At 36.9% G+C, this 19,777-nt stretch overlaps 1 protein-coding gene across 1 annotated transcript in view; it reads right to left on the bottom strand.

Moving 5' to 3' along the window:
* The window catches only part of HDAC9 (histone deacetylase 9), a 418,509-nt gene that overhangs the window by 20,850 nt on the left and 377,882 nt on the right, over positions 1 to 19,777 (bottom strand). Inside the window, exon 23 of the mRNA XM_033194714.1 lies at positions 2,756 to 2,903. Within this exon, the coding sequence (XP_033050605.1) occupies positions 2,756 to 2,903 (148 nt within the window). The remainder of the gene's footprint in view (positions 1 to 2,755; positions 2,904 to 19,777) is intronic.

Genomic DNA, 19,777 nt, shown 5'->3' with positions numbered 1-19,777 from the left:
GAAAACTTCTTGCTGCTAAGTAGTACGCTATATGTGACCAGGCCTATATATTTAATTTTCTTTGACTATATAACTTGGATCCCTTTAGGGTTTTTTGTATTTTGTTTGTTTTTTTTTGTTGTTGACCCGTCAATCTTTTTTTTGATCAAGTCTTTTGCCCCTGGACAATTATGTGTTATAATTGAAAATTAACTATCCCCAAATGAATTCCCACATATCAGCCTTATCCTAGTAACTTTTCCTAGTAACTTACGCTTCAAGGCCCATCAATGTAGTTATAGAAACAAAATGACTATCTGCACTGTGTTTTCATCCCCTCCCCCATCCAAGAAAAATGAACAAAAAATACTTACAATGGTTCTTAGCCAGGAGCATTTTATCCCTTATTCACTAGTGGTAAATGAGTCAGATATGAGTTGGCCAGGAAAAGAGCTGCTTTACCCAAAATCTTAGTATGAAATGAGTCATCTCACTCCAAACACCAATATGTTCTCCAAAATAACTGGCAAGAATTTCCTATAAAAAGAATCTTGCCTTCACTCTTTTCCATCCATTTAGCTCTCTGATTTTTCTAATTTTTCAATTTCCTGCGTGCTTATAATATTGCTTTCATAAGAAAAGCCCAGAAACGTTTCCGCCGCTTTATCTCATTTTGAAAGTCATCTTTCCTGTGTTGAGTAGGGGGACAATACTGATAGTATTCCCCTGAAAAGAGTAAATGCTCTGTGGCTTTTCAGAGCATTCTCTCTCTCTCCTTCTGTGTGTGTGTGTATGTCTGTCTGTCTGTCTGTCTGTCTGTCTCTGATGAAATTCATGCATGGTTCAACTGAAATGTAAGAGCCAGTTCTAAAAGAATTTTTCTTTTCCTCCGCTGAAAAAGGGAGTTCAGTTCAAAGTCATCAAAAGTATTTCAAGCAAAACCATTTTTCTTCCCACAAGAAAAATCAATCACAATAGATGTAATCTGTCTAAAAGTGATAAACGAACATGAAACCAGGTTACAAGTTCTGACTCTGCTTTCCTGCACATCAGAACATTCATATTCTCTCTCTGCCATCAGACGAAGCTGAAAATAAAAATCACTGTGGACTGAAGCCAAGGTTCAATCCCTATAGATTATCATGAGTCAAGCACACTATTTACCTGAGGATAAACAAGTTTGCCTACAGGGCCAATTCCTGCCAAACTGCTGAGATTTTTATATTACTTGAGGCTCATAACATCACTTATTATTGTTAATTATTCTAAGCTCTGCAATGTAACGGGCAAAAATATTTACAATTCATTTCACTCAGGTTGAAATTTAGCTTCGTTTTTCTATATTAAATTAATTCTAAAGAATAGCTATGCTCCTTTTATATCCAACACTAACAGATGTTAGTTTCCTCAGTTTTATGGCCCTCAGATGACAGACAACTAACTGTTTTTGGCCTTGGGAATAATTGCAACACCTTTGGATTATGAACTTGGTTCAGTTCTTAGCTGGGAACGGCAGGGGGTTAGTTCATATTATCAAAGATGTAAAGTAAGTTTTCCCTTATGCTCTAGATATTCATATAAAGATATCTTTCAATAGACTAATATACAACTTTTCCCCCTTATTGCTAATCTGCTGTTTAAGTGGTTATGGGTAAGAGAAAATAATTGCATAAAAAGAAAATCTCTTATTCATTTTATCTCCTGCTCTTGGCCAAAACAAGATGTTAAATCCATTAAACTCTGAGTATCCAGTAAAAGCAAGAAAGTAGGACTGTTCGTATTTGTGCATTCTTGGGAAAATTGCCAACCTGTGCACTAGTAGCAGGATCTGCGTAATTAATGGTGATGTTATTGACGGAGGGAGTCTGATTTCCTTCTCCAGAGCAATTTAAGAGTGCAAGCTGGCAGAGCTTTAGCAAAGCCTCACCTGATTTGTTTTTAAATTGAGGAAATGTGACCTTGAAGTCAGCCATAGAAATCACCAATATTAATGTACATTTGTGGTGGCTTTGGTAGACTTTAAAGAAATTCTGAATGTACCATTTACTGTAGAATTGAATGATGAACACCAAATGCACAAACTGACAAACATTCCTTAAAAAGAGAACAAGTGAACCAAATCTTAGGTTAACTGTGTTTTTTTCTCCAGAAATCTATATTCATAGAAGATACATTAAAACCAATTCTGTCTTAGAAAATAAAGTAAAATTAGCCCCAAGTTCACACAGTCCTTTACACACTGTCTCTTGTCTCCTTTGCAGGCAACTTCCACCTTTATCCAGTTGTTGGACCTCAAGGACAACCATGTAAGGAGTGTGTATATATTTTGGCTATCCAATGGTCTAGCATTTTTTCCATCTTCTACTCTCCTCTTTCTCTTTGTTATATCAGCAATTTCAAAATGATTAGAGAAAGGAAAAGAACATCTGGAAAAACAGAGATAACTAGGAAAAGGAGTTAAGCCCACAAGCAGCTCTTTCCATAACGATCTGCACTCAATTATCTGATAAAGCGTGATTTTTCTCACCATCTATCTCATCCTCTCTATTTCTCTGTGAACTGCAACCACACGCTCCAGCTCTGCATTTTGCATGAAGAATGAAGCAATGAATTCTTGATAGCCTAAAGCATGTGCTGTGGCATCTGTGGCTTTGGAGAGGACAAGTGGTGGAAGTGGAGGAGACAGGTGAAGGAAAGCCAGGAGGAAGTTTCATAAACATCAACGATGAACGTGGATGTGACTGACCCGGATTATTCCCCCATGCTGGATTCATACCTGGTGTCTTCCTGAGCAAAGGGCTGTTCCACATCCACTGTTAGGGAGGCCAGGGCAGAAACGGTCTCTGTCTCCTCTTGCAACTGAGCACCAGCCAGAGCACAGCCCCTTGGCACAGCCACCATCCTTACTGACTTCCAATACTTGCCTAGGAAAAACATCCATCATACTTTATAAGAATTGTAATTACAGCAGTAATAATCAGAATACTCACATAAGTCCAACTCAGAGCAGTTGTTAAGTTAAAATTCCCCATGTTATACACAGTTGTAATTTGGTTTCTTGACTGTTATGATTAGGTCTGTTTCTCAATCTAAGAATGCCAAGTTGTGAAGTGCCCATATTGCCAAGTTGTGAAGTGCCCATATTCCCCAGCTGAATCTCCCCCTTGCTCACACAGCAATAAAGTGAGGAATAATCCATGGCCTCCTGAACTCACCCTCAGACTGACAGCTGTCTCTGCAACTAAGTAAGCAAACTCTGGGCTTCACGCTCCCTGGGAAACCCGCAAGAGACCAGGAGGCAGCGCTCTTACAGAGAAAATGAATGGAATCGTACTATTAAACATTGCTACTTGAATCATTAACTTTTAGAAAATGAAGTTGGAATATTAAAGAAAAAGAAAAGTCCAGAAATGCCAGCATGAATTGAATGGCAACTTTGCCAGAACAATCAGGTTTGTTAGTCCTGGATGTTCTTTCTTTCTCAACCTCAGGGTGTGTACTAGAACAATAATTGATTTAAAACTTTAATATATGTACTGGCTGATGTTGGAGCCCATCCATATGTCATACTGATGTTTCTTTTTTTGAGGCAGGAAAGGAGAAAGAGAGGAAAATAGAAGGTCATTTCATGAGAACATGCCAATGGGATAAATATGAAAGAGCAGAGTTAATGGCTTTCTTGCAGCCCTTAGGCTATTTTTTTGTGAAATGCTGAGTAGCCCCAAATCAAAGCAAGAGAATCTCCCTAGGTGCCGACATGACTCACCAGGTTAGTACTATCTCCGCAGCCTGACTGGATGGCAAGAACTTTGGTATGCAGTGTTTGCTTACTTCTTAGAAAAAAAAAAATCTTGTTTGAGTGGAAAAGGCAAATGGATGAATGCTGGATTGGGCAGTAAGATAACAGAGTTCTGGACCCAGTGCTGCCATCCCAATGACGTTAGTGAGGCTTCGCAGGACTTTATTTCTGACTCTTGAAATAGGGAGATGCCTCAAATCTCTTGCAGCTCTAACATTTTATGATTGGCCTTTGCTTATCTTACTGTTTCATAGAGGAACAGATGTCACATTATGGGAGGATACTCAGTCTCCCCATCTGTTCCCCATGCCAACAAGATCATCTGACATAGGTGTCGGTTACTATTTAACTTGCTGTGATCCCTTATTCTGACCATAGTCTGAGAATCTAAAGCTTTTAATTTGCACCAAACAATAACAATTCTGTCAGTGAATCCAAAAACTAACATTTTTTGAAAGCTAAGGCTTTTCCACATGTTGAGGACACAAAGATGCTTCCCTAACACCAAGAAATGCATGGTCCAGGTGAGACAGCCCTGTTAGTTAAGAATTACAATTCTGTGTGTAAAATGCCCATGGTGATCTTGAACGGGAATAAGTAGAACATGTGTTTAAGGTGATGGGAAACTATGGGAAGACTTGCCAGGAAAAATAACACTTGACTGAGTATTTGAAAGACCATTTGAAATGAGAGTGCAAATGTGCTCCTAAAAACCTAATAGTTGATCATCCTGAAGTGTTGATTGCCTTTCCAAATCTTTTCTTGATCTTCAGCAGAGCAAGTTGGTGGTCAAGGGATATCCCTGGAAGGGGAAACAGCACATACAAATATACATAGACTGGAGTCTCTGTGTTTTACTGGGTGACCATCAACTGCTGGGAGTGACTGGAGCACAGGAAGAGTCTGGAGTGGGATGGATGAGACTGCTGTGGTAGGCAAGGGCTAATGAATACACACTCTTGAATGACAGACCAATGATCCTGGACTTCAGCCTGAGGATGATGAGGGGGCATTTTAAGCAGACAAGGTATACAATCACTCTTATGTTTTTAAAAGATCCCTTTGAAGAGATTATGGGTGATGGATTGGAAGGTGATAACAGTGGGGGCAGGAAGACTCATTTCACATCTTGGCAAAAGTCCAAGTGGGAAACGATGATGTTTAATCCAAAAGGAAGTAAGAGAATCGAAACAAGAAGATGCTAAGAGAGATTTGGGAGGTTGCAAATGTATCTTTGGCCTACCCTACATCTCTCAACTTTGAAAGTTATCTCTGAATTAGCAGTTGCATTCCCAGAGCCTAGTTTCCCTAGATCACAATGTCAAATATTATCCAGCTGTAATATTTCATGATTGGCCTTTCTTTATCTTACTGTTTCATGAAGGAACAGATGTCACATTCGGGGAGAAAATTCAGTCTCACCACCCATATTCTATGCCAATAAGACCTTCTGACATAGGGGTCCACTACTATTAAACTTACTTTCAAGTCAATGTTATTGTAGTATTACCCCAGTTGAAAATTCCATATGCCTTCTATAAGTACATATATTGTAATGAGTTACACAAGATATTATTATTAAACATTATTTTAGCAGATGACATTTACAAAGCTACTGATGCCTTATGACATCCTTTTCTTGTTTTCTATGGCGGCTAATGTGGGGACTGACAAACATACTACATATGGCTAGTGGCTTATGGGTCAAATTGTAAAAGACTGTAGGAAAGACAAACTAGCATTATTGAGAACTAAATATGTGCCAAGACTGTGCTAGGTGTTTCTACATTTATAATTTGTAATTTTATTTAACCCTAGTGACAACTATTTAGGCAATGTCAGATAGTGTTTTTGAAGATCACATGGCTAATAGGCAGAGGAGCTAAAATCCTTACTCAGCACTAATTTTAAATTGCCTCTTCCTCTGCACTCGGCTGTCCTCCACTCACCTTCCAGTAGACATAAAAATACCAAAAAGCCCAATTATAAAATTCTCAGCTTAAAAGAATTATGCATATTGCAAATTCTTTACTAAAGAAATAATCTTTGGAAATGATACGTTACCCTTGTACTTTAGATATGTGATTCAGTTGACCCACATTTTATTGACTTTATAGTTTATTTGGACAATGTGAGACAATCACGTCAAAACTAGTTCATTCTACTCTTCATTTCTCATAAAATTGCACTATTGCAAGTATCTTTTACCAGGTAAATTATTGAGGCTATCATAAAACTGGAGACAGGGCTCATTGAAGAGTATGAATAAGAACCTCATCGAAGGCTGGGTGTGGTGGCTCACACCTATAATCCCAGCACTTTGGGAGGCTGAGGGGGGTAGATCACTTGAGGTCAGGAATTCGAGACCAGCCTGGCCAACATGGTGAAATCCCGTCTCTATCAAAAATACAAAAATTTTCCAGGCGTGGTGGTGCATGCCTATAATCCTAGCTACTTGGGAGGCTGAGGCAGGAGAATCCTTTGAACCCGGCAGACCAAGTTTGCAGTGAGCTAAGATTGTGCCACTGCACTCTACCCTGAGTGACAGGGCAAGACTCCACCACAAAAAAAAAAAAAAAAAAAAAGCTCATCGAAAATTGAGCTAACTAAAAGTATTTCCAGATTGGAGATCCCACACTAATCCGGGAGAAGTCACTGGATCACAATGGAGCACAATTTCCACATTTATAAAATAATAGTGGTAGGCTTAATGATATGAAAGTTTTATTCCTGCTCTCATTCTCATTTATTATGATTCTTCTGATCTAATGTTACATATCAATCTTGGATGTTACAATAAATTTGCTATGGCAGAAAATCTTTTTTTTTTTTTTAATCTATGAGCCTATGGACTCTTGAAGAGGTCAGCAAAGACTCTTTGCACATAATATGCACATCTAGAATAAGCAAGGGCTTTAATTTTCAAGCATTGGGTTTTATTTCTCAATAAGAGAGGTCTAGGCCACAAACAAACATCTTTACTTCCATAACACAATCAGGACAGAAGGTATGCATTGTTAATAGCAATCTTTAAGCTGAATGACTGACCATGATCCTTTAAATTTTGGTCCATATGTATGTCAGTACTAGGAAGGATTTAAAATAGTTGAGACCTTTTTGGATAAAATTTAATGTGTATAAAATATCCTGCTAAGTTAAGATTAAATATTAGAAGTTTGGCTTTTATCCACATGTATGAGTTTCCTGACTCAGAAATAACCCAAAAATTTAAATTCTATTTGGCCTCTGGCAAAGTCTATAAAAACAAGGGAAATATTCTACATTAATAATGCATTTATAGATCACTATCTCTATTCATAGAGGAGAATAATTGAAATGGAAGTGGATATAGCACTGCCTGTGCAATATGCAGTCAATTCAAGCACCATAATTCATGGGTTATATTTTCATGTGATGTGTAGGGTCTTTTCTTCCGTTACAGAAACAGATGTGCAAGAAAGTCATATCTATTGGCATAAGAATAATATCCCCATTATCACATATGAGAAATGAACCAAGGTTGACTGCTAGGTTTTTCAGGAGCTGTTATTCGTGCAGTCAAATATTAGTAACCAGCCACAACTGGGTTGCTCTCCTATGGGTACGCAACTGGCAAAAAACAAGAGTTTTCCATTAAAATTGGACATGCACACTCCCTCTTCAGTCATATCCTCTATCCTTACTCATTTTTCCCACTATATAAATCTTACCACTTTTCAGCACTTTTTAAGGACTATCCAGCCTTCACCATCATGTATTTTTGTTTTATCTGGCAAAAGTAGCACAAATAATGAATCTACAATAAAGATAAAAAGTAGAGAATGGAATGTAGACAGTCAAGACTTTGAGGTGAAGGCCATAGATGGGGTTTCACTGGGTCACACAAGACCCAGGAGAGGGCATCCTGCAGGTACTCTGTAAACGGACTTCAGTATAAACCAGATTGTTCTTGGAAATGGACAATTTGGAAAAATAGGCAGTTGCTGACTCATGAAAATCTGTGTTACACAAGTCACCTATCTACCAAAAGTTTTCTCAATTCAAAGCCCCTTGCTACTTTGAAAATTTCCTGACTCCAGAAATCCCCCTTTCCATCATCATTTTCGAGTCTTAGAGCTGTCACTCCTTCCCAAATTTGCTTTTTTTAACCTTCTTTCCATTTGAATGATGTTGCCTTTCATCTTTACACACCAGGTTCTCATAGGAAAAGAAGCTGCTGCTAACCTTAACCTCTTGCTGTCTCCTTCAACCGCAGAGATTATTAACACCTGGGGATTACAAAGAGCCTAAGTCTATGAATTTTCTGAAACTTGTTAATACGTTTTTAAGATACACTTTTTAGATAAATAGAGAACTTTGGCATGATCCAAAGCATTGTTTAAATGCAAAAATTAAGACACATTGAAAATTGGTGCATAAATTTAGTGACCAGGTAATTTTTCATCTAAATTGGAGCTATTCTGAGGCTAAATGTGGCTAAAAATAAAAATTATATGTTTTGGAAATGTTTGTTGGCCAAGAAATTATTTTTATTAGTTGGCCTATAAAATAGTCCTATTCAAAATTTATTTTTACAACTAAAATTCATTTCAAAAAATAAAAATTGTGTAATTCATGTTTGTCAAAGCATGGCTACTAGCTTCTTCTTTATATTGATTATCTGAACCTTAGAAAATAACATAAGCAGAATTATTATTCCTGCTGAATATCACATATGTTAATCAGTTTTGTAGCTACATCACTCACTGATACAATATACTGACATTTTTATGAAAAATGTATTATTTGTTTCAATGGGGTGTAAATATTTTAGGCTTTTTGATAGAATTGCCTATAATCTTGAAACCTTAATTGTATGGTTAATAAGTTTGAAATTTTTGGCATCTTTAATTTATCCTTCTCAAGAGACTGCAATAATTTTCATTGAGAAATAGTCTCTACAACTATGGTGCTACATGGTAAGCTCAGAACAATTTCTGCTAAAAGCAGAATATTTTCACTTTTAATTTTTAAAATACTGAAATGAGTAACTATTTTATTCCAAATGTTTCATGGTTGCTGTCTTTTATCTCCTTTCAGCATACTCCACTTTGGCAAACATTTTATGTAACACAAACAAGTTAAACGTCAGAAAGTTTTCTTTGTTTTTGACTCTTCAAAATTTTACAAAATTTAGATGCTGCTATGTCTTCAACTTCACTCATTTTCTTCTTCTGTACTGCATAATCTGCCATTAATCCATTCAAATTGCAGACTTTTAAAAATATCAAATGTTGCATGTTTTGTCTCTAAAATTTCAATTTTCATGGTTTTTATATTTTTAATTTATCTCTTCATTACGTTTACACTTTCCTCTTCACATTGGAAGTACATTTTTAATGTTCTGAGTCAGTTTCTGTTTATTGATTTGCCTTGTGATCCCTTTCCTATTAAATGTTATTAACTTTATAATTAAATCTTATCAAATTATTTATAAAAATTGTGTACTCCATAAGTAATGCTAAGTACATTCCTGCTCTATAAGATGTTATCTTCCACCAAAATTTAAATTTGTATATCAATGCAAAACCAAATGATTTTATTATCAGTATTACACTTTTACCAAAATTTATAATAAATAACTTTCACAATATTTCCCTGCTTTCTTTTTTGGGCAACTTTATTTACAAAAGCTTTACTTTGATTCTATAAATTGAATGAAATATATAGAAGAATTATTATTAATTAGTGATTTTTCTGTTTGAAGCAATTAAGGGCACTGTATCATTTGCAAGAAATTATGCTAATGGAGTCAAGAAAGAACAATTATTACCTCATTCCTGAACTTTTAAAAGTAATACTAGAAACTGAAAATTGATTTACAAAATTTTAAATCATAGTCATTTTACCTAAATAAAAAGTAATGTTTCATAGAGCATTACATAAATGCACCTTCTGCAAATGCACTTCTTAAATTGTTCCTTTTGGTTTTAGTTTTTATTTTTGTTTTGCTTTGGTCAATAATAACTAAATTTTAAGGTGCAAACTGCTGCTTCTTAAACAGCATTGTGTCTTCAGTGTTCATCTGTGATTTAACTCTGTCCTCTTGGTGAATAATGAATATTGACAAACATTTTGTTCAAGTTACATATTCATTATCAACTCGCTTGGGAAATAGAAGTAGAGCACTCATTTTTAAAATTCACATTCACACTTGTTTGTGAGCTCATTTCAGCCAATAATGTTGATAGCGAAATTAAAATATGTAACAAAACATAAAACAAATAAATACATAGCGAAGTTGTAATGTATAATAATTGACAAAATCTCTGTAGCAAAAGTATTGAGAGTGTAAATGCTGTATGGAAGGCTGGTCCTATTTCCTGAACATATCTTATTCATACCTAACTGCTGATTTCTTGAATTTTCCCCTAACTCTATCTTCTTTTTTGTTTGTTTGTTTGTTTGTTTGAGTCAGAGTCTCGCTCTGTCGCCCAGGCTGGAGCGTGGTGGTACAATCTCCCCTCACTGCAACCTCTGCCTCCTGGGTTCAAGCGATTCACCTGCCTCTGCCTCATGAGTAACTGGGATTATAGGTGCGCACCACCATGCCCAGCTAATTTTTGTACTTTTTAAAGTAGAAACAGGGTTTCACCATGTTGGCAGGCTGGTCTCGAACTCCTGACCTCATGATCTGCCTGCCACGGCCTCACAAAGTGCTAGGATTACAGGCGTGAGCCACCGGCACCAGGCCCCTAACTCTATCTTGTAACAGCTTGGTAGCTTCATGCATGTCACAAGCTACAGCACTGACTACAGCACCCATGACTGGTGTGCCAGGTGGTAGCAATGTTGAGTATTTATTCGTTTTCTCCCCAGACCAGAAATTTAGATATCATTTACAACTGGTATCCATGAGGACCCTGCACACTTTTCTTAAAAGGGAAGCTCTAGTTAAATCAGAGAAGGACCTGGAAAAGAGAGATGGGTTATCAATTGTATTTCATATAGATTTAAACATGTGTTCAAAGTAAAAATCATATTTACTTTCCACACATTTCCTACACAACCAGATGAAACCATGATAGAAGCTAAAGCAAAGTACAGGTGTAACCCATTCATCCTTACTCACTTAATAAAACTATAGATAATAATACTTCATTCAAAATGAAAAATCTGAAACAAACGGTATCTGCATGAGATGTTGAGACAACAGACATAAACCAAGACTGTCCATGGCAGACAAGAAAGAACTGTCACAGTAGCTGTCACTGTAGCAGACACTGTCAGGGCCTCATCCACATGTCCACCCCTTACTAGTTGAGTGCACACAACCTCATTTCCATTCACCAGAACCAACATGTCTTTCAGGACAGCTTTCAGTGCCCCTGGAGCATTTTTGCTCTATGATTGGCCAGAAATGTCAGGTAATATTGTCCCCCAGGAGCAGTATTCAGGCAATAACTGGTTGGAGTTGGAGCATAAACTTCTCTGCTCCCTCGCAGCTCACATGAAGTAATTCTGAGCTACGTGTTTTACATCAGCTCTCAGCATTTCCCCAGAGGAATTAAACTCTAGATACCTACAAGGATAGTTGAACAAATGACACTTCATTTCTTTTCTTGTCACTCTTCACAATTCCTCTTCCTTTTCTCCCTATGCCTGCACCTGCAAATAAATTACTTGTACATGACTCCTTGTGTATCAGAATCTGTTTCTGGTAGAAGCCAAACCAAGATAGTTTCCCAACATGTAACAGATGTAAGAAAAACCTGGTAGGAATTGTTCCTTTCATACATCTCAAGCGTCCTCTCTGTCAATGGTTTGATATATTCAAACCCTGAGACACATATTACTGAAATGCATTGAATGTTGCATTAGAAACCAATCTTTTTTTGAAAATTAACTTTTATTGAGTAATAAACTATGCCATGTCCTGGAAATAATAGTGCCAACGTGAATAGTGAATTATCTCCCTGTACATAGAAAAACATGGCTATTCCAGTTTTCTTAGCAAGCCTGAAGGCAGATTAAGGGGTATTAGATGAAATGAATACTCATATTCTGGGGAAGAATCAGTCTCTTGGATACGGAGATGTGAGTGCATTAATCAGAAGCTATTTATGAATAACCTGCAAAGCTAATTTGTTAACCCACCAAAGAAGTATAACTTTTATGAGGGCTATACTATTACTGTCAGGATGACCAGTCAATTTTATTCCAGTTTCACTACATGGGAAATGAAATTGCATTCAAAGGACTGTTTCTATCACTCAGTGATATGGTTAGGCTTTGTGTCCCCACCCAAATCTCATCTTGAATTGTAATCCTCATAATCCCCACGTGTTGAAGGAGAGAACTGGTAGGAGGTGAATGGATCACGGGGATAGTGTCCCCCATGCTGTTCTCATGAGTCAGTGAGTTCTCAGAAGATCTGATGGTTTTATGTATCCGACAGTTCCTCCTTCACACATTTGCTGTCTCTTACCTGCCACCATGTAAGATACGTCTCTTTCCCTTCCATCATAATTACAAGTTTCCTGAGGCCTTCCCAGCCCTGTGGAACTCTGAGTCAATTAAACCTCTTTTCTTTTGCCCAGTGTTGGGCAGTTGTTTAAAGCAGTGTGAGAATGGAGTAATACACTCTTGCTTTTTGCTTTTATTACCTACCATGCATTCTGATTTTGCAAATATAGGATATGGATACTTTCGTAGATCTTACAGGTTGCCATTAATCAAATGATCATGCTATACGAGTACACGTCTCACACTGAAATAAGCTACTGAAATGAAGGTACTGTGTTCTATGAAATTATAAAAAAAACGCATAATCAGGAAGTGTATATCTGATCAAGGGACAATTAAGTTGAGCTATGAGGTATGTATAGGAGTTAAGTAGTCAAAGAGAGGAATAGCAGGAAAAATATATGAAGGTCTTGAGGAAGGTGGAAAAACAGCACACTAAAAGAACTGAAAAAAGGTAAGTTGGGTCAAGAGAAGAAAGCAGTAGAAGCTGATAAGCAACTTCAGCAAAGTCTCAGGATACAAAATTAATGTGCAAAAATCACAAGCATTCTTATACACCAGTAACAGACAAGCAGAGAGCCAAATCAGGAATGAACTTCCATTCACAATTGCTTCAAAGAGAATAAAATACCTAGGAATCCAGCTTACAAGGGATGTAAAGGACCTCTTCAAGGAGAACTACAAACCACTGCTCAGTGAAATCAAAGAGGACACAAACAAATGGAAGAACATACCATGCTCATGGATAGGAAGAATCAATATCGTGAAAATGGCCATACTGCCCAAGGTTATTTATAGATTTAATGCCATCCCCATCAAGCTACCAATGACTTTCTTCACAGAATTGGAAAAAACTGCTTTAAAGTTCATATGGAACCAAAAAAGAGCCCGCATTGCCAAGACAATCCTAAGTCAAAAGGACAAAGCTGGAGGCGTCACGCTACCTGACTTCAAACTATACTACAAGGCTACAGTAACCAAAACAACATGGTACTGGTACCAAAACAGAGATATAGACCAATGGAACAGAACAGAGTCCTCAGAAATAATACCACACATCTACAGCCATCTGATCTTTGACAAACCTGAGAGAAACAAGAAATGGGGAAAGGATTCCCTATTTAATAAATGGTGCTGGGAAAATTGGCTAGCCATAAGTAGAAAGCTGAAACTGGATCCTTTCCTTACCCCTTATACGAAAATTAATTCAAGATGGATTAGAGACTTAAATGTTAGACCTAATACCATAAAAACCCTAGAAGAAAATCTAGGTAGTACCATTCAGGACATAGGCATGGGCAAGGACTTCATGTCTAAAACACCAAAAGCAACGGCAGCAAAAGCAAAAATTGACACATGGGATCTAATTAAACTAAAGAGCTTTTGCACAGCTAAAGAAACTACCATCAGAGTGAACAGGCAACCTACAGAATGGGAAAAAATTTTTGCAACCTACTCATCTGACAAAGGGCTAATATCCAGAATCTACAAAGAACTCAAACAAATATACAAGAAAAAAACAAACAACCCCATCAAAAAGTGGGGAAAGGATATGAACAGACATTTCTCAAAAGAAGACATCCATACAGCCAACAGACACATGAAAAAATGCTCGTCATCACTCGCCATCAGAGAAATGCAAATCAAAACTACAATGAGATACCATCTCACACCAGTTAGAATGGCAATCATTAAGAAGTCAGGAAACAACAGGTGTTGGAGAGGATGTGGAGAAATAGGAACACTTTTACACTGTTGGTGGGATTGTAAACTAGTTCAACCATTATGGAAAACAGTATGGCAATTCCTCAAGGATCTAGAACTAGATGTACCATATGACCCAGCCATCCCACTGCTGGGTATATACCAAAGGATTATAAATTACTCTACTACAAAGACACATGCACACGTATGTTTATTGCGGCACTATTCACAATAGCAAAGACTTGGAATCAACCCAAATGTCCATCTGTGACAGACTGGATTAAGAAAATGTGGCACATATACACCATGGAATACTATGCAGCCATAAAAAAGGATGAGTTTGCATCCTTTGTAGGGACATGGATGCAGCTGGAAACCATCATTCTTAGCAAACTATCACAAGAAGAGAAAACCAAACACCGCATGTTCTCACTCATAGGTGGGAACTGAACAATGAGATCACTTGGACTCGGGAAGGGGAACATCACACACTGGGGCCTATCATGGGGAGGGGGGAGGAGGGAGGGATTGCATGGGGGAGTTATACATGATATAAACGTCATGCACATGTACCCTAGAACTTAAAGTATAATAATAAAAAAAAAAAAAAAAAAAAAGCAGTAGAATGGTAATGGGCCCATTTAGGTTTGGTAATTTAAGTTTACAAGAGGTCAAACCGCTATACGTCATGGCAGTCTCTTGAAGACCTGCATTGGAGAAATCTCTGGAAGACCAGCGTCAGGGAAAGTTGTCTGTCATGTATATCCAGCATTGAGATTTTCTTAGATTGGTAAAGTTGAAGGACAAGACTGTTGGTAAGGTAGATTGAAAGGCAGAAGGGCAAATGAATGTTATAATTTTAATGCTGAATGGAAAAAGAAGTAAAGACAGGAAAGGGCAATGAATGAGGAGAAATGAGGAATTAAACACTAGACAATAAAACAGTACCTTAAGTGTGCAAGTCAACAATTCTATGACATATGGGTATAATAGCCTGATGTATCCAGCCCATCAGAGATAGGCTTGCCATTGTTGCTTTAGGATTCACCTTTTTAGGTCTGCTAAGACAGTAACAGATGGTATCCTTTCTCATTCTTTATCCATAGGAGTTTATGTCTTTAGAAAAAAAGAAAACTTTATTATTGTTTTAGTGGGTTTCCATGACGAAGTGAAAATAAATGAATATTCTTTATTATCAGTATTTGAAAGTAATCCTCCTCCATTTTAACTCCACAAATAAGGCTTATTATTCTGATATATCTCATTTCTGCTGACTCTCCCTAGTGCCTTGTGTTATTGTGCATTGGATTTTATTCATTTTTTAAAAATATGTATGTATTTATGTATTTGAATTCATATTTTGTTGGGCTTGATCTCTGCACATACTGAGGGTCTAAATTAGAAATACATTCCTCCAGGAAGGAATTTTATTGACTTTCTCCAGAACCCAGGAGTGGACAAAGATCAAAACTCTTTAGTATCTATCAAACTCATATCCCTTTGATGCAGATCTCAAGCTTTCTTGTGCATTATAGCACTGATGCCATTATTTGCTTCAGAGATATTCTGCTTTTTTGTGTTACTTACTGCTTCTTATTAAATTTCAGCTTATGTTTTTTCCCCTCTCCTATTTGCTGACATTCTAGCAAGCCCACTAATGTATTACAATAGATTGTTTTAATGTATGCAGACTCTATTACATCTTAGGAGAGGCCTGTTATAGTGTCTATCCTGTTCTACTTGGGAAGAGGAAATCTGGTAGAACACTGTTCTCATTTTTCAAACGGAGTGAGAACAGGAAGGTCATATAGACGCTTTAAGAGAAAGAAAATGGGCTTTGACATCACAGTGAGACCAGGATTAAAATCTTAGTTTTACTGCTTACCAGTAGAAAGAACTTAAACAAGCTACCTAAACTTAGTAAGTCTCAAGTTATTCATGAACAAAATGAGGAAAGAACTGTGCATTGCAGAATTATGTGAGGACTAGAAATAGTATATGTAAATACTTAGGAAATAATCTTCCCTTAAACCTGACTTTCTTCTAGTATGTCCTGTTCTCAGAGAATGGTATCATGGTATTATGTGTGTGTGTGTGAGATTGATCTGGGTGCTAACACCTGAGTATATGATTACAAAGTATTCCTACTCTTTCATAATCCACAAAGAGTTTTCAGTCCTAGAAGCATGCATAGTTTTATTTCATTTTCTTGGTTTAATTCGTTTTCCCTTGGTAGATGCGTGAGTGAAAAAAAATTGCAGATACAGTTGGAATAAAAAATACCCCCCAAAATTGTGTCCCATAGCAGATGGCAGATTTTTCTTTTTTATTCTGATACATTCTAGTATTAGGGGACCATCAACACAACAACCAGACTTTCAACATTTGAAGAGAATGGTTAATTAGAAGTTCAAAATCAACTTTCACAAAGCCATGTGTACAAGTCTGACCTGGCTGTGATACAAGCGAGGGTTGGCAGGGTTAATAGCGGGAAAATGCCGAATGCTGCTTTTCTTCAATGAAGGTCTGCCTGGCCCAGGACTCTAACGTCAAGGCCTCTGTCTAAAGCCAAAGAATATATGACAAATAGCAGCTCACACCTGACAACAGTCAGGGCTTTAAACTCAACAGGGCAGGGATTTGAAATTCTGCCAATCCTTGCATTTTTTTCTGATTAGATGTATTTTACAAGTTTATAAGGGGCTCCAAAGTGGACGCACAGCTCCATGACTCCTTGTAATTTGGCACTGAGCTTCCAGAACTGACTGTGGGTAAATCTCAATTAGCCAGAACGTCCCACATTCCAAATTTTAACAAATTAAATTTTGTTTAAATATGTCACTTTGGGAAGAAATGGGAAAATCTCTACACAAAAATTGCAAAAGGAATCAACTTATTTGTGACATAGTGTAACTTACAGGCTAAGAGGGAAGACTGGATCTAGACTGCTTGGTTTATGATCTTGCTTTTGCCCACTCGTTAGCTGTGTAACCTTGGAGAATACAATGAACCTTGATGTGCCTCAGTTTACTTCACTATAAAATGGGAATGAAAATAGTAACTACTTTACAGGGTTCTAAAGAAGATTAAATGAATTAATTTTTAATAGTACCTCACTATATACTGTAAGCACTCAATATTATTACATTATTTATTATTTGCTAACATCTTACAGGGTTTGTATTGTGTAAATAATTTCATCCAATGTTCCTCTGTAACTTCAATGCAGTGACAATGTATATTCCGAGGATACTGCCTTCTCCCCAAACCATTAAGATTTTCGATCAGCAAAGTGTCTTTTTCTAAAGTCTAATATTTTTCATTTCCTTTCAAACCTTTTCTTTCTTCACAATTTCCTATCTGGGAGCTGATCACCACCATCTTCTTAGTTTTCCAAGCCAGAAAACCCAGAAATTATTAATCCTCTCCCTGTCAGTCAATTACCATATTATACCAATTATACTTCTGAATTAAACTGCTCACATCTGACAATAAGCCCTGATAATCTCCTGTCTTCAGAGCAAGCACAGTGATCTTCTGATTTGCAGCCTTTATCATGCTCCTTCCCTGCTTGAAATAAAACCTGAAATGGCTATGAGCTAAAAGCTCCTTTCCAATATTGGGAATATCATCTTGTCCTTCTCCTCTGGATCTCAATAGGATGAAAATGGAAGAGACAGGAGAAGAGACGCACACACAAAAAAGGCAGAAAATAAAAATGAAATAGATGAGAACAAAAAGAAAGAAGAAAAACTGAGTCTGAGTTTGAATTTTGATGTGGAGTCAAGAAGCTAGTAAAGTCTGTGAGATAATTTATGCAGCACATGTTGCAATCTGGAGAAACAACCCTTTTAGTTGTGTACATAGCCCCATGAGGTCGAAACATTGGATAACTTCTCCACCAACAAGAGATGTATACAGATTCCTTTCAGTTTAGAAACAATTTGGATTTTCTCCTGGATTATCTGATGTAAATGCCCCTTCTCCTTGGAGTAGGGCAGGTAGAGGATATTATAATGATGAGAGAGGATGGTATTTCAGATAAAAAAAGACAATGGTTGTTATCCTTACGGTAACATTACATAAAATATAGTCTTATTTTACTTTTATAGCCTTTTCCTTCAATTCATGACCAGTTCTCTTAATCGTCAAGAAAACTAGGTACCACATATTTTGATTATCCATTCTAATACATTGACAGTGTTTATTTAGTATTTTATTTTACCAATGAGTTATCTCCCATTGGAAATATAGTAAAAAGTAAAATCAACAAAATTAGCATTCCTTTGTTCTTTTCTAGTATCAGTTGTTACTTCTAAGACTAGTTCCCAGAACTACAGATATAATAATAATATTAGTAATAATAATAGGAAGAGGAGGAAGAATAAGAGTAAAGAATAACAATAACATAGGGGAAGAGAAGGAGAAGGAAGACGTCATTCACTCAAAAACACACATACAAAACATAAGTCAAGCACAGTTCTGACAAGGAGTAGGTGTCAATTATACTTGCCTCTCATCTCCCAGGGAAAATCTGATTTCATTCTTATTACTCTAGAATGTGTGAGTGTGCTCTGTGCATTGCTGGTATAGAACCATACAGACAACTGATTATGCGTTAGTCAATTACATAGTTACTTGTAACATTCCCCTGCAACAAAGGAAATCATGTCCCTTTTCAAATTGTCCTCAAAAGTTGGATAAGTTCTATGGACTATAAATTCACTTCTCATTGCCCTAAATAATACTGTGTGTGTGTGTGTGTGTGTGTGTGTGTGTGTGTATGTATGTATTTAAAACAATAGAGGATTAGTTATACTTACAAATTTTATACAAGAAACATGGAAATTACTCCTCTATTCATGTAAAATACATTTGACAAAGCATATGGTGAAACTGCAGGTACTGTCCATTCCTCATTCTTGCCTGTGCCACCATTTTGCCTTGGTTGGCATAATAAGAAATTCTAAAAAGACCTCAATTCACTGAATAAGGGATAATCCCTAGAGCGGGGAAAACTGAAAGTGGAGCTACAGGCAGAAAATTCCTACTGTTCTTTTAGGATTCTTCTACCTATTTGCCACTTTGTTGCCACAGTGGCACCAACTTAGAAAAGCAATTCTAGTGATGTGTCATGTCATTCCTGGTGAAATTCCTCAAACAAATGACTTGCTCATTGTCACATGGTTGTTGAGTGGAGGAGAGGATTACAATGAAATTCATATCATTTAAAAATCTCCTACATTGGTGTTTCTCAACTTGTCAGAAGCAAACCACTGCAGGGTTGTAGCAAAATTGTGAAAAAATCCTCAAATCCTTGTGCACGTATATGTTTCCTTGATCCACACAAAAAAAGATGCTATGATTATCATTATTATCATTCAAGAACTCCATAAAATTGGTTGACACTTAAAAGGAATACTCTTCTCACTAAGAAATATAAATAAGTAAAAGGAAACTATGGCTTTATACTTGCGGTCCTCATATTTTGGGGTTTCACAGATTAATATTAATATCATTCATTACATGTTTTTAGAACTTAAAGTGATAGTCTTTGAAGCTAAATAAATTTACTTTTATGGAAAACTCACTTCATGGTTCCTCTCCTCCCAAATCTGTGAAAAAGTTATAATGGGCCAGCACTGGTATAAAAAGTGGTGTTTCAGAACCCTGGCGCCCAGCATGCCATGCAGAAAAGTGAAAGAATTCAATGGTGCGTGGATGCTGTAAATCACTAGGGTGGGTTTCAGGAAAGGAAACATCCATATGAGAGTTCTTTATCTCACTCCA

This window comes from Trachypithecus francoisi, unplaced genomic scaffold (genome assembly GCF_009764315.1).
Source record: "Trachypithecus francoisi isolate TF-2019V2 unplaced genomic scaffold, Tfra_2.0 Lachesis_group4, whole genome shotgun sequence".
In the NCBI taxonomy this organism is placed as follows: domain Eukaryota; kingdom Metazoa; phylum Chordata; class Mammalia; order Primates; family Cercopithecidae; genus Trachypithecus; species Trachypithecus francoisi.
The sequence above is the reverse complement of the archived record's forward strand: the minus strand, read 5'-3'. Positions and strand labels throughout refer to the sequence as shown.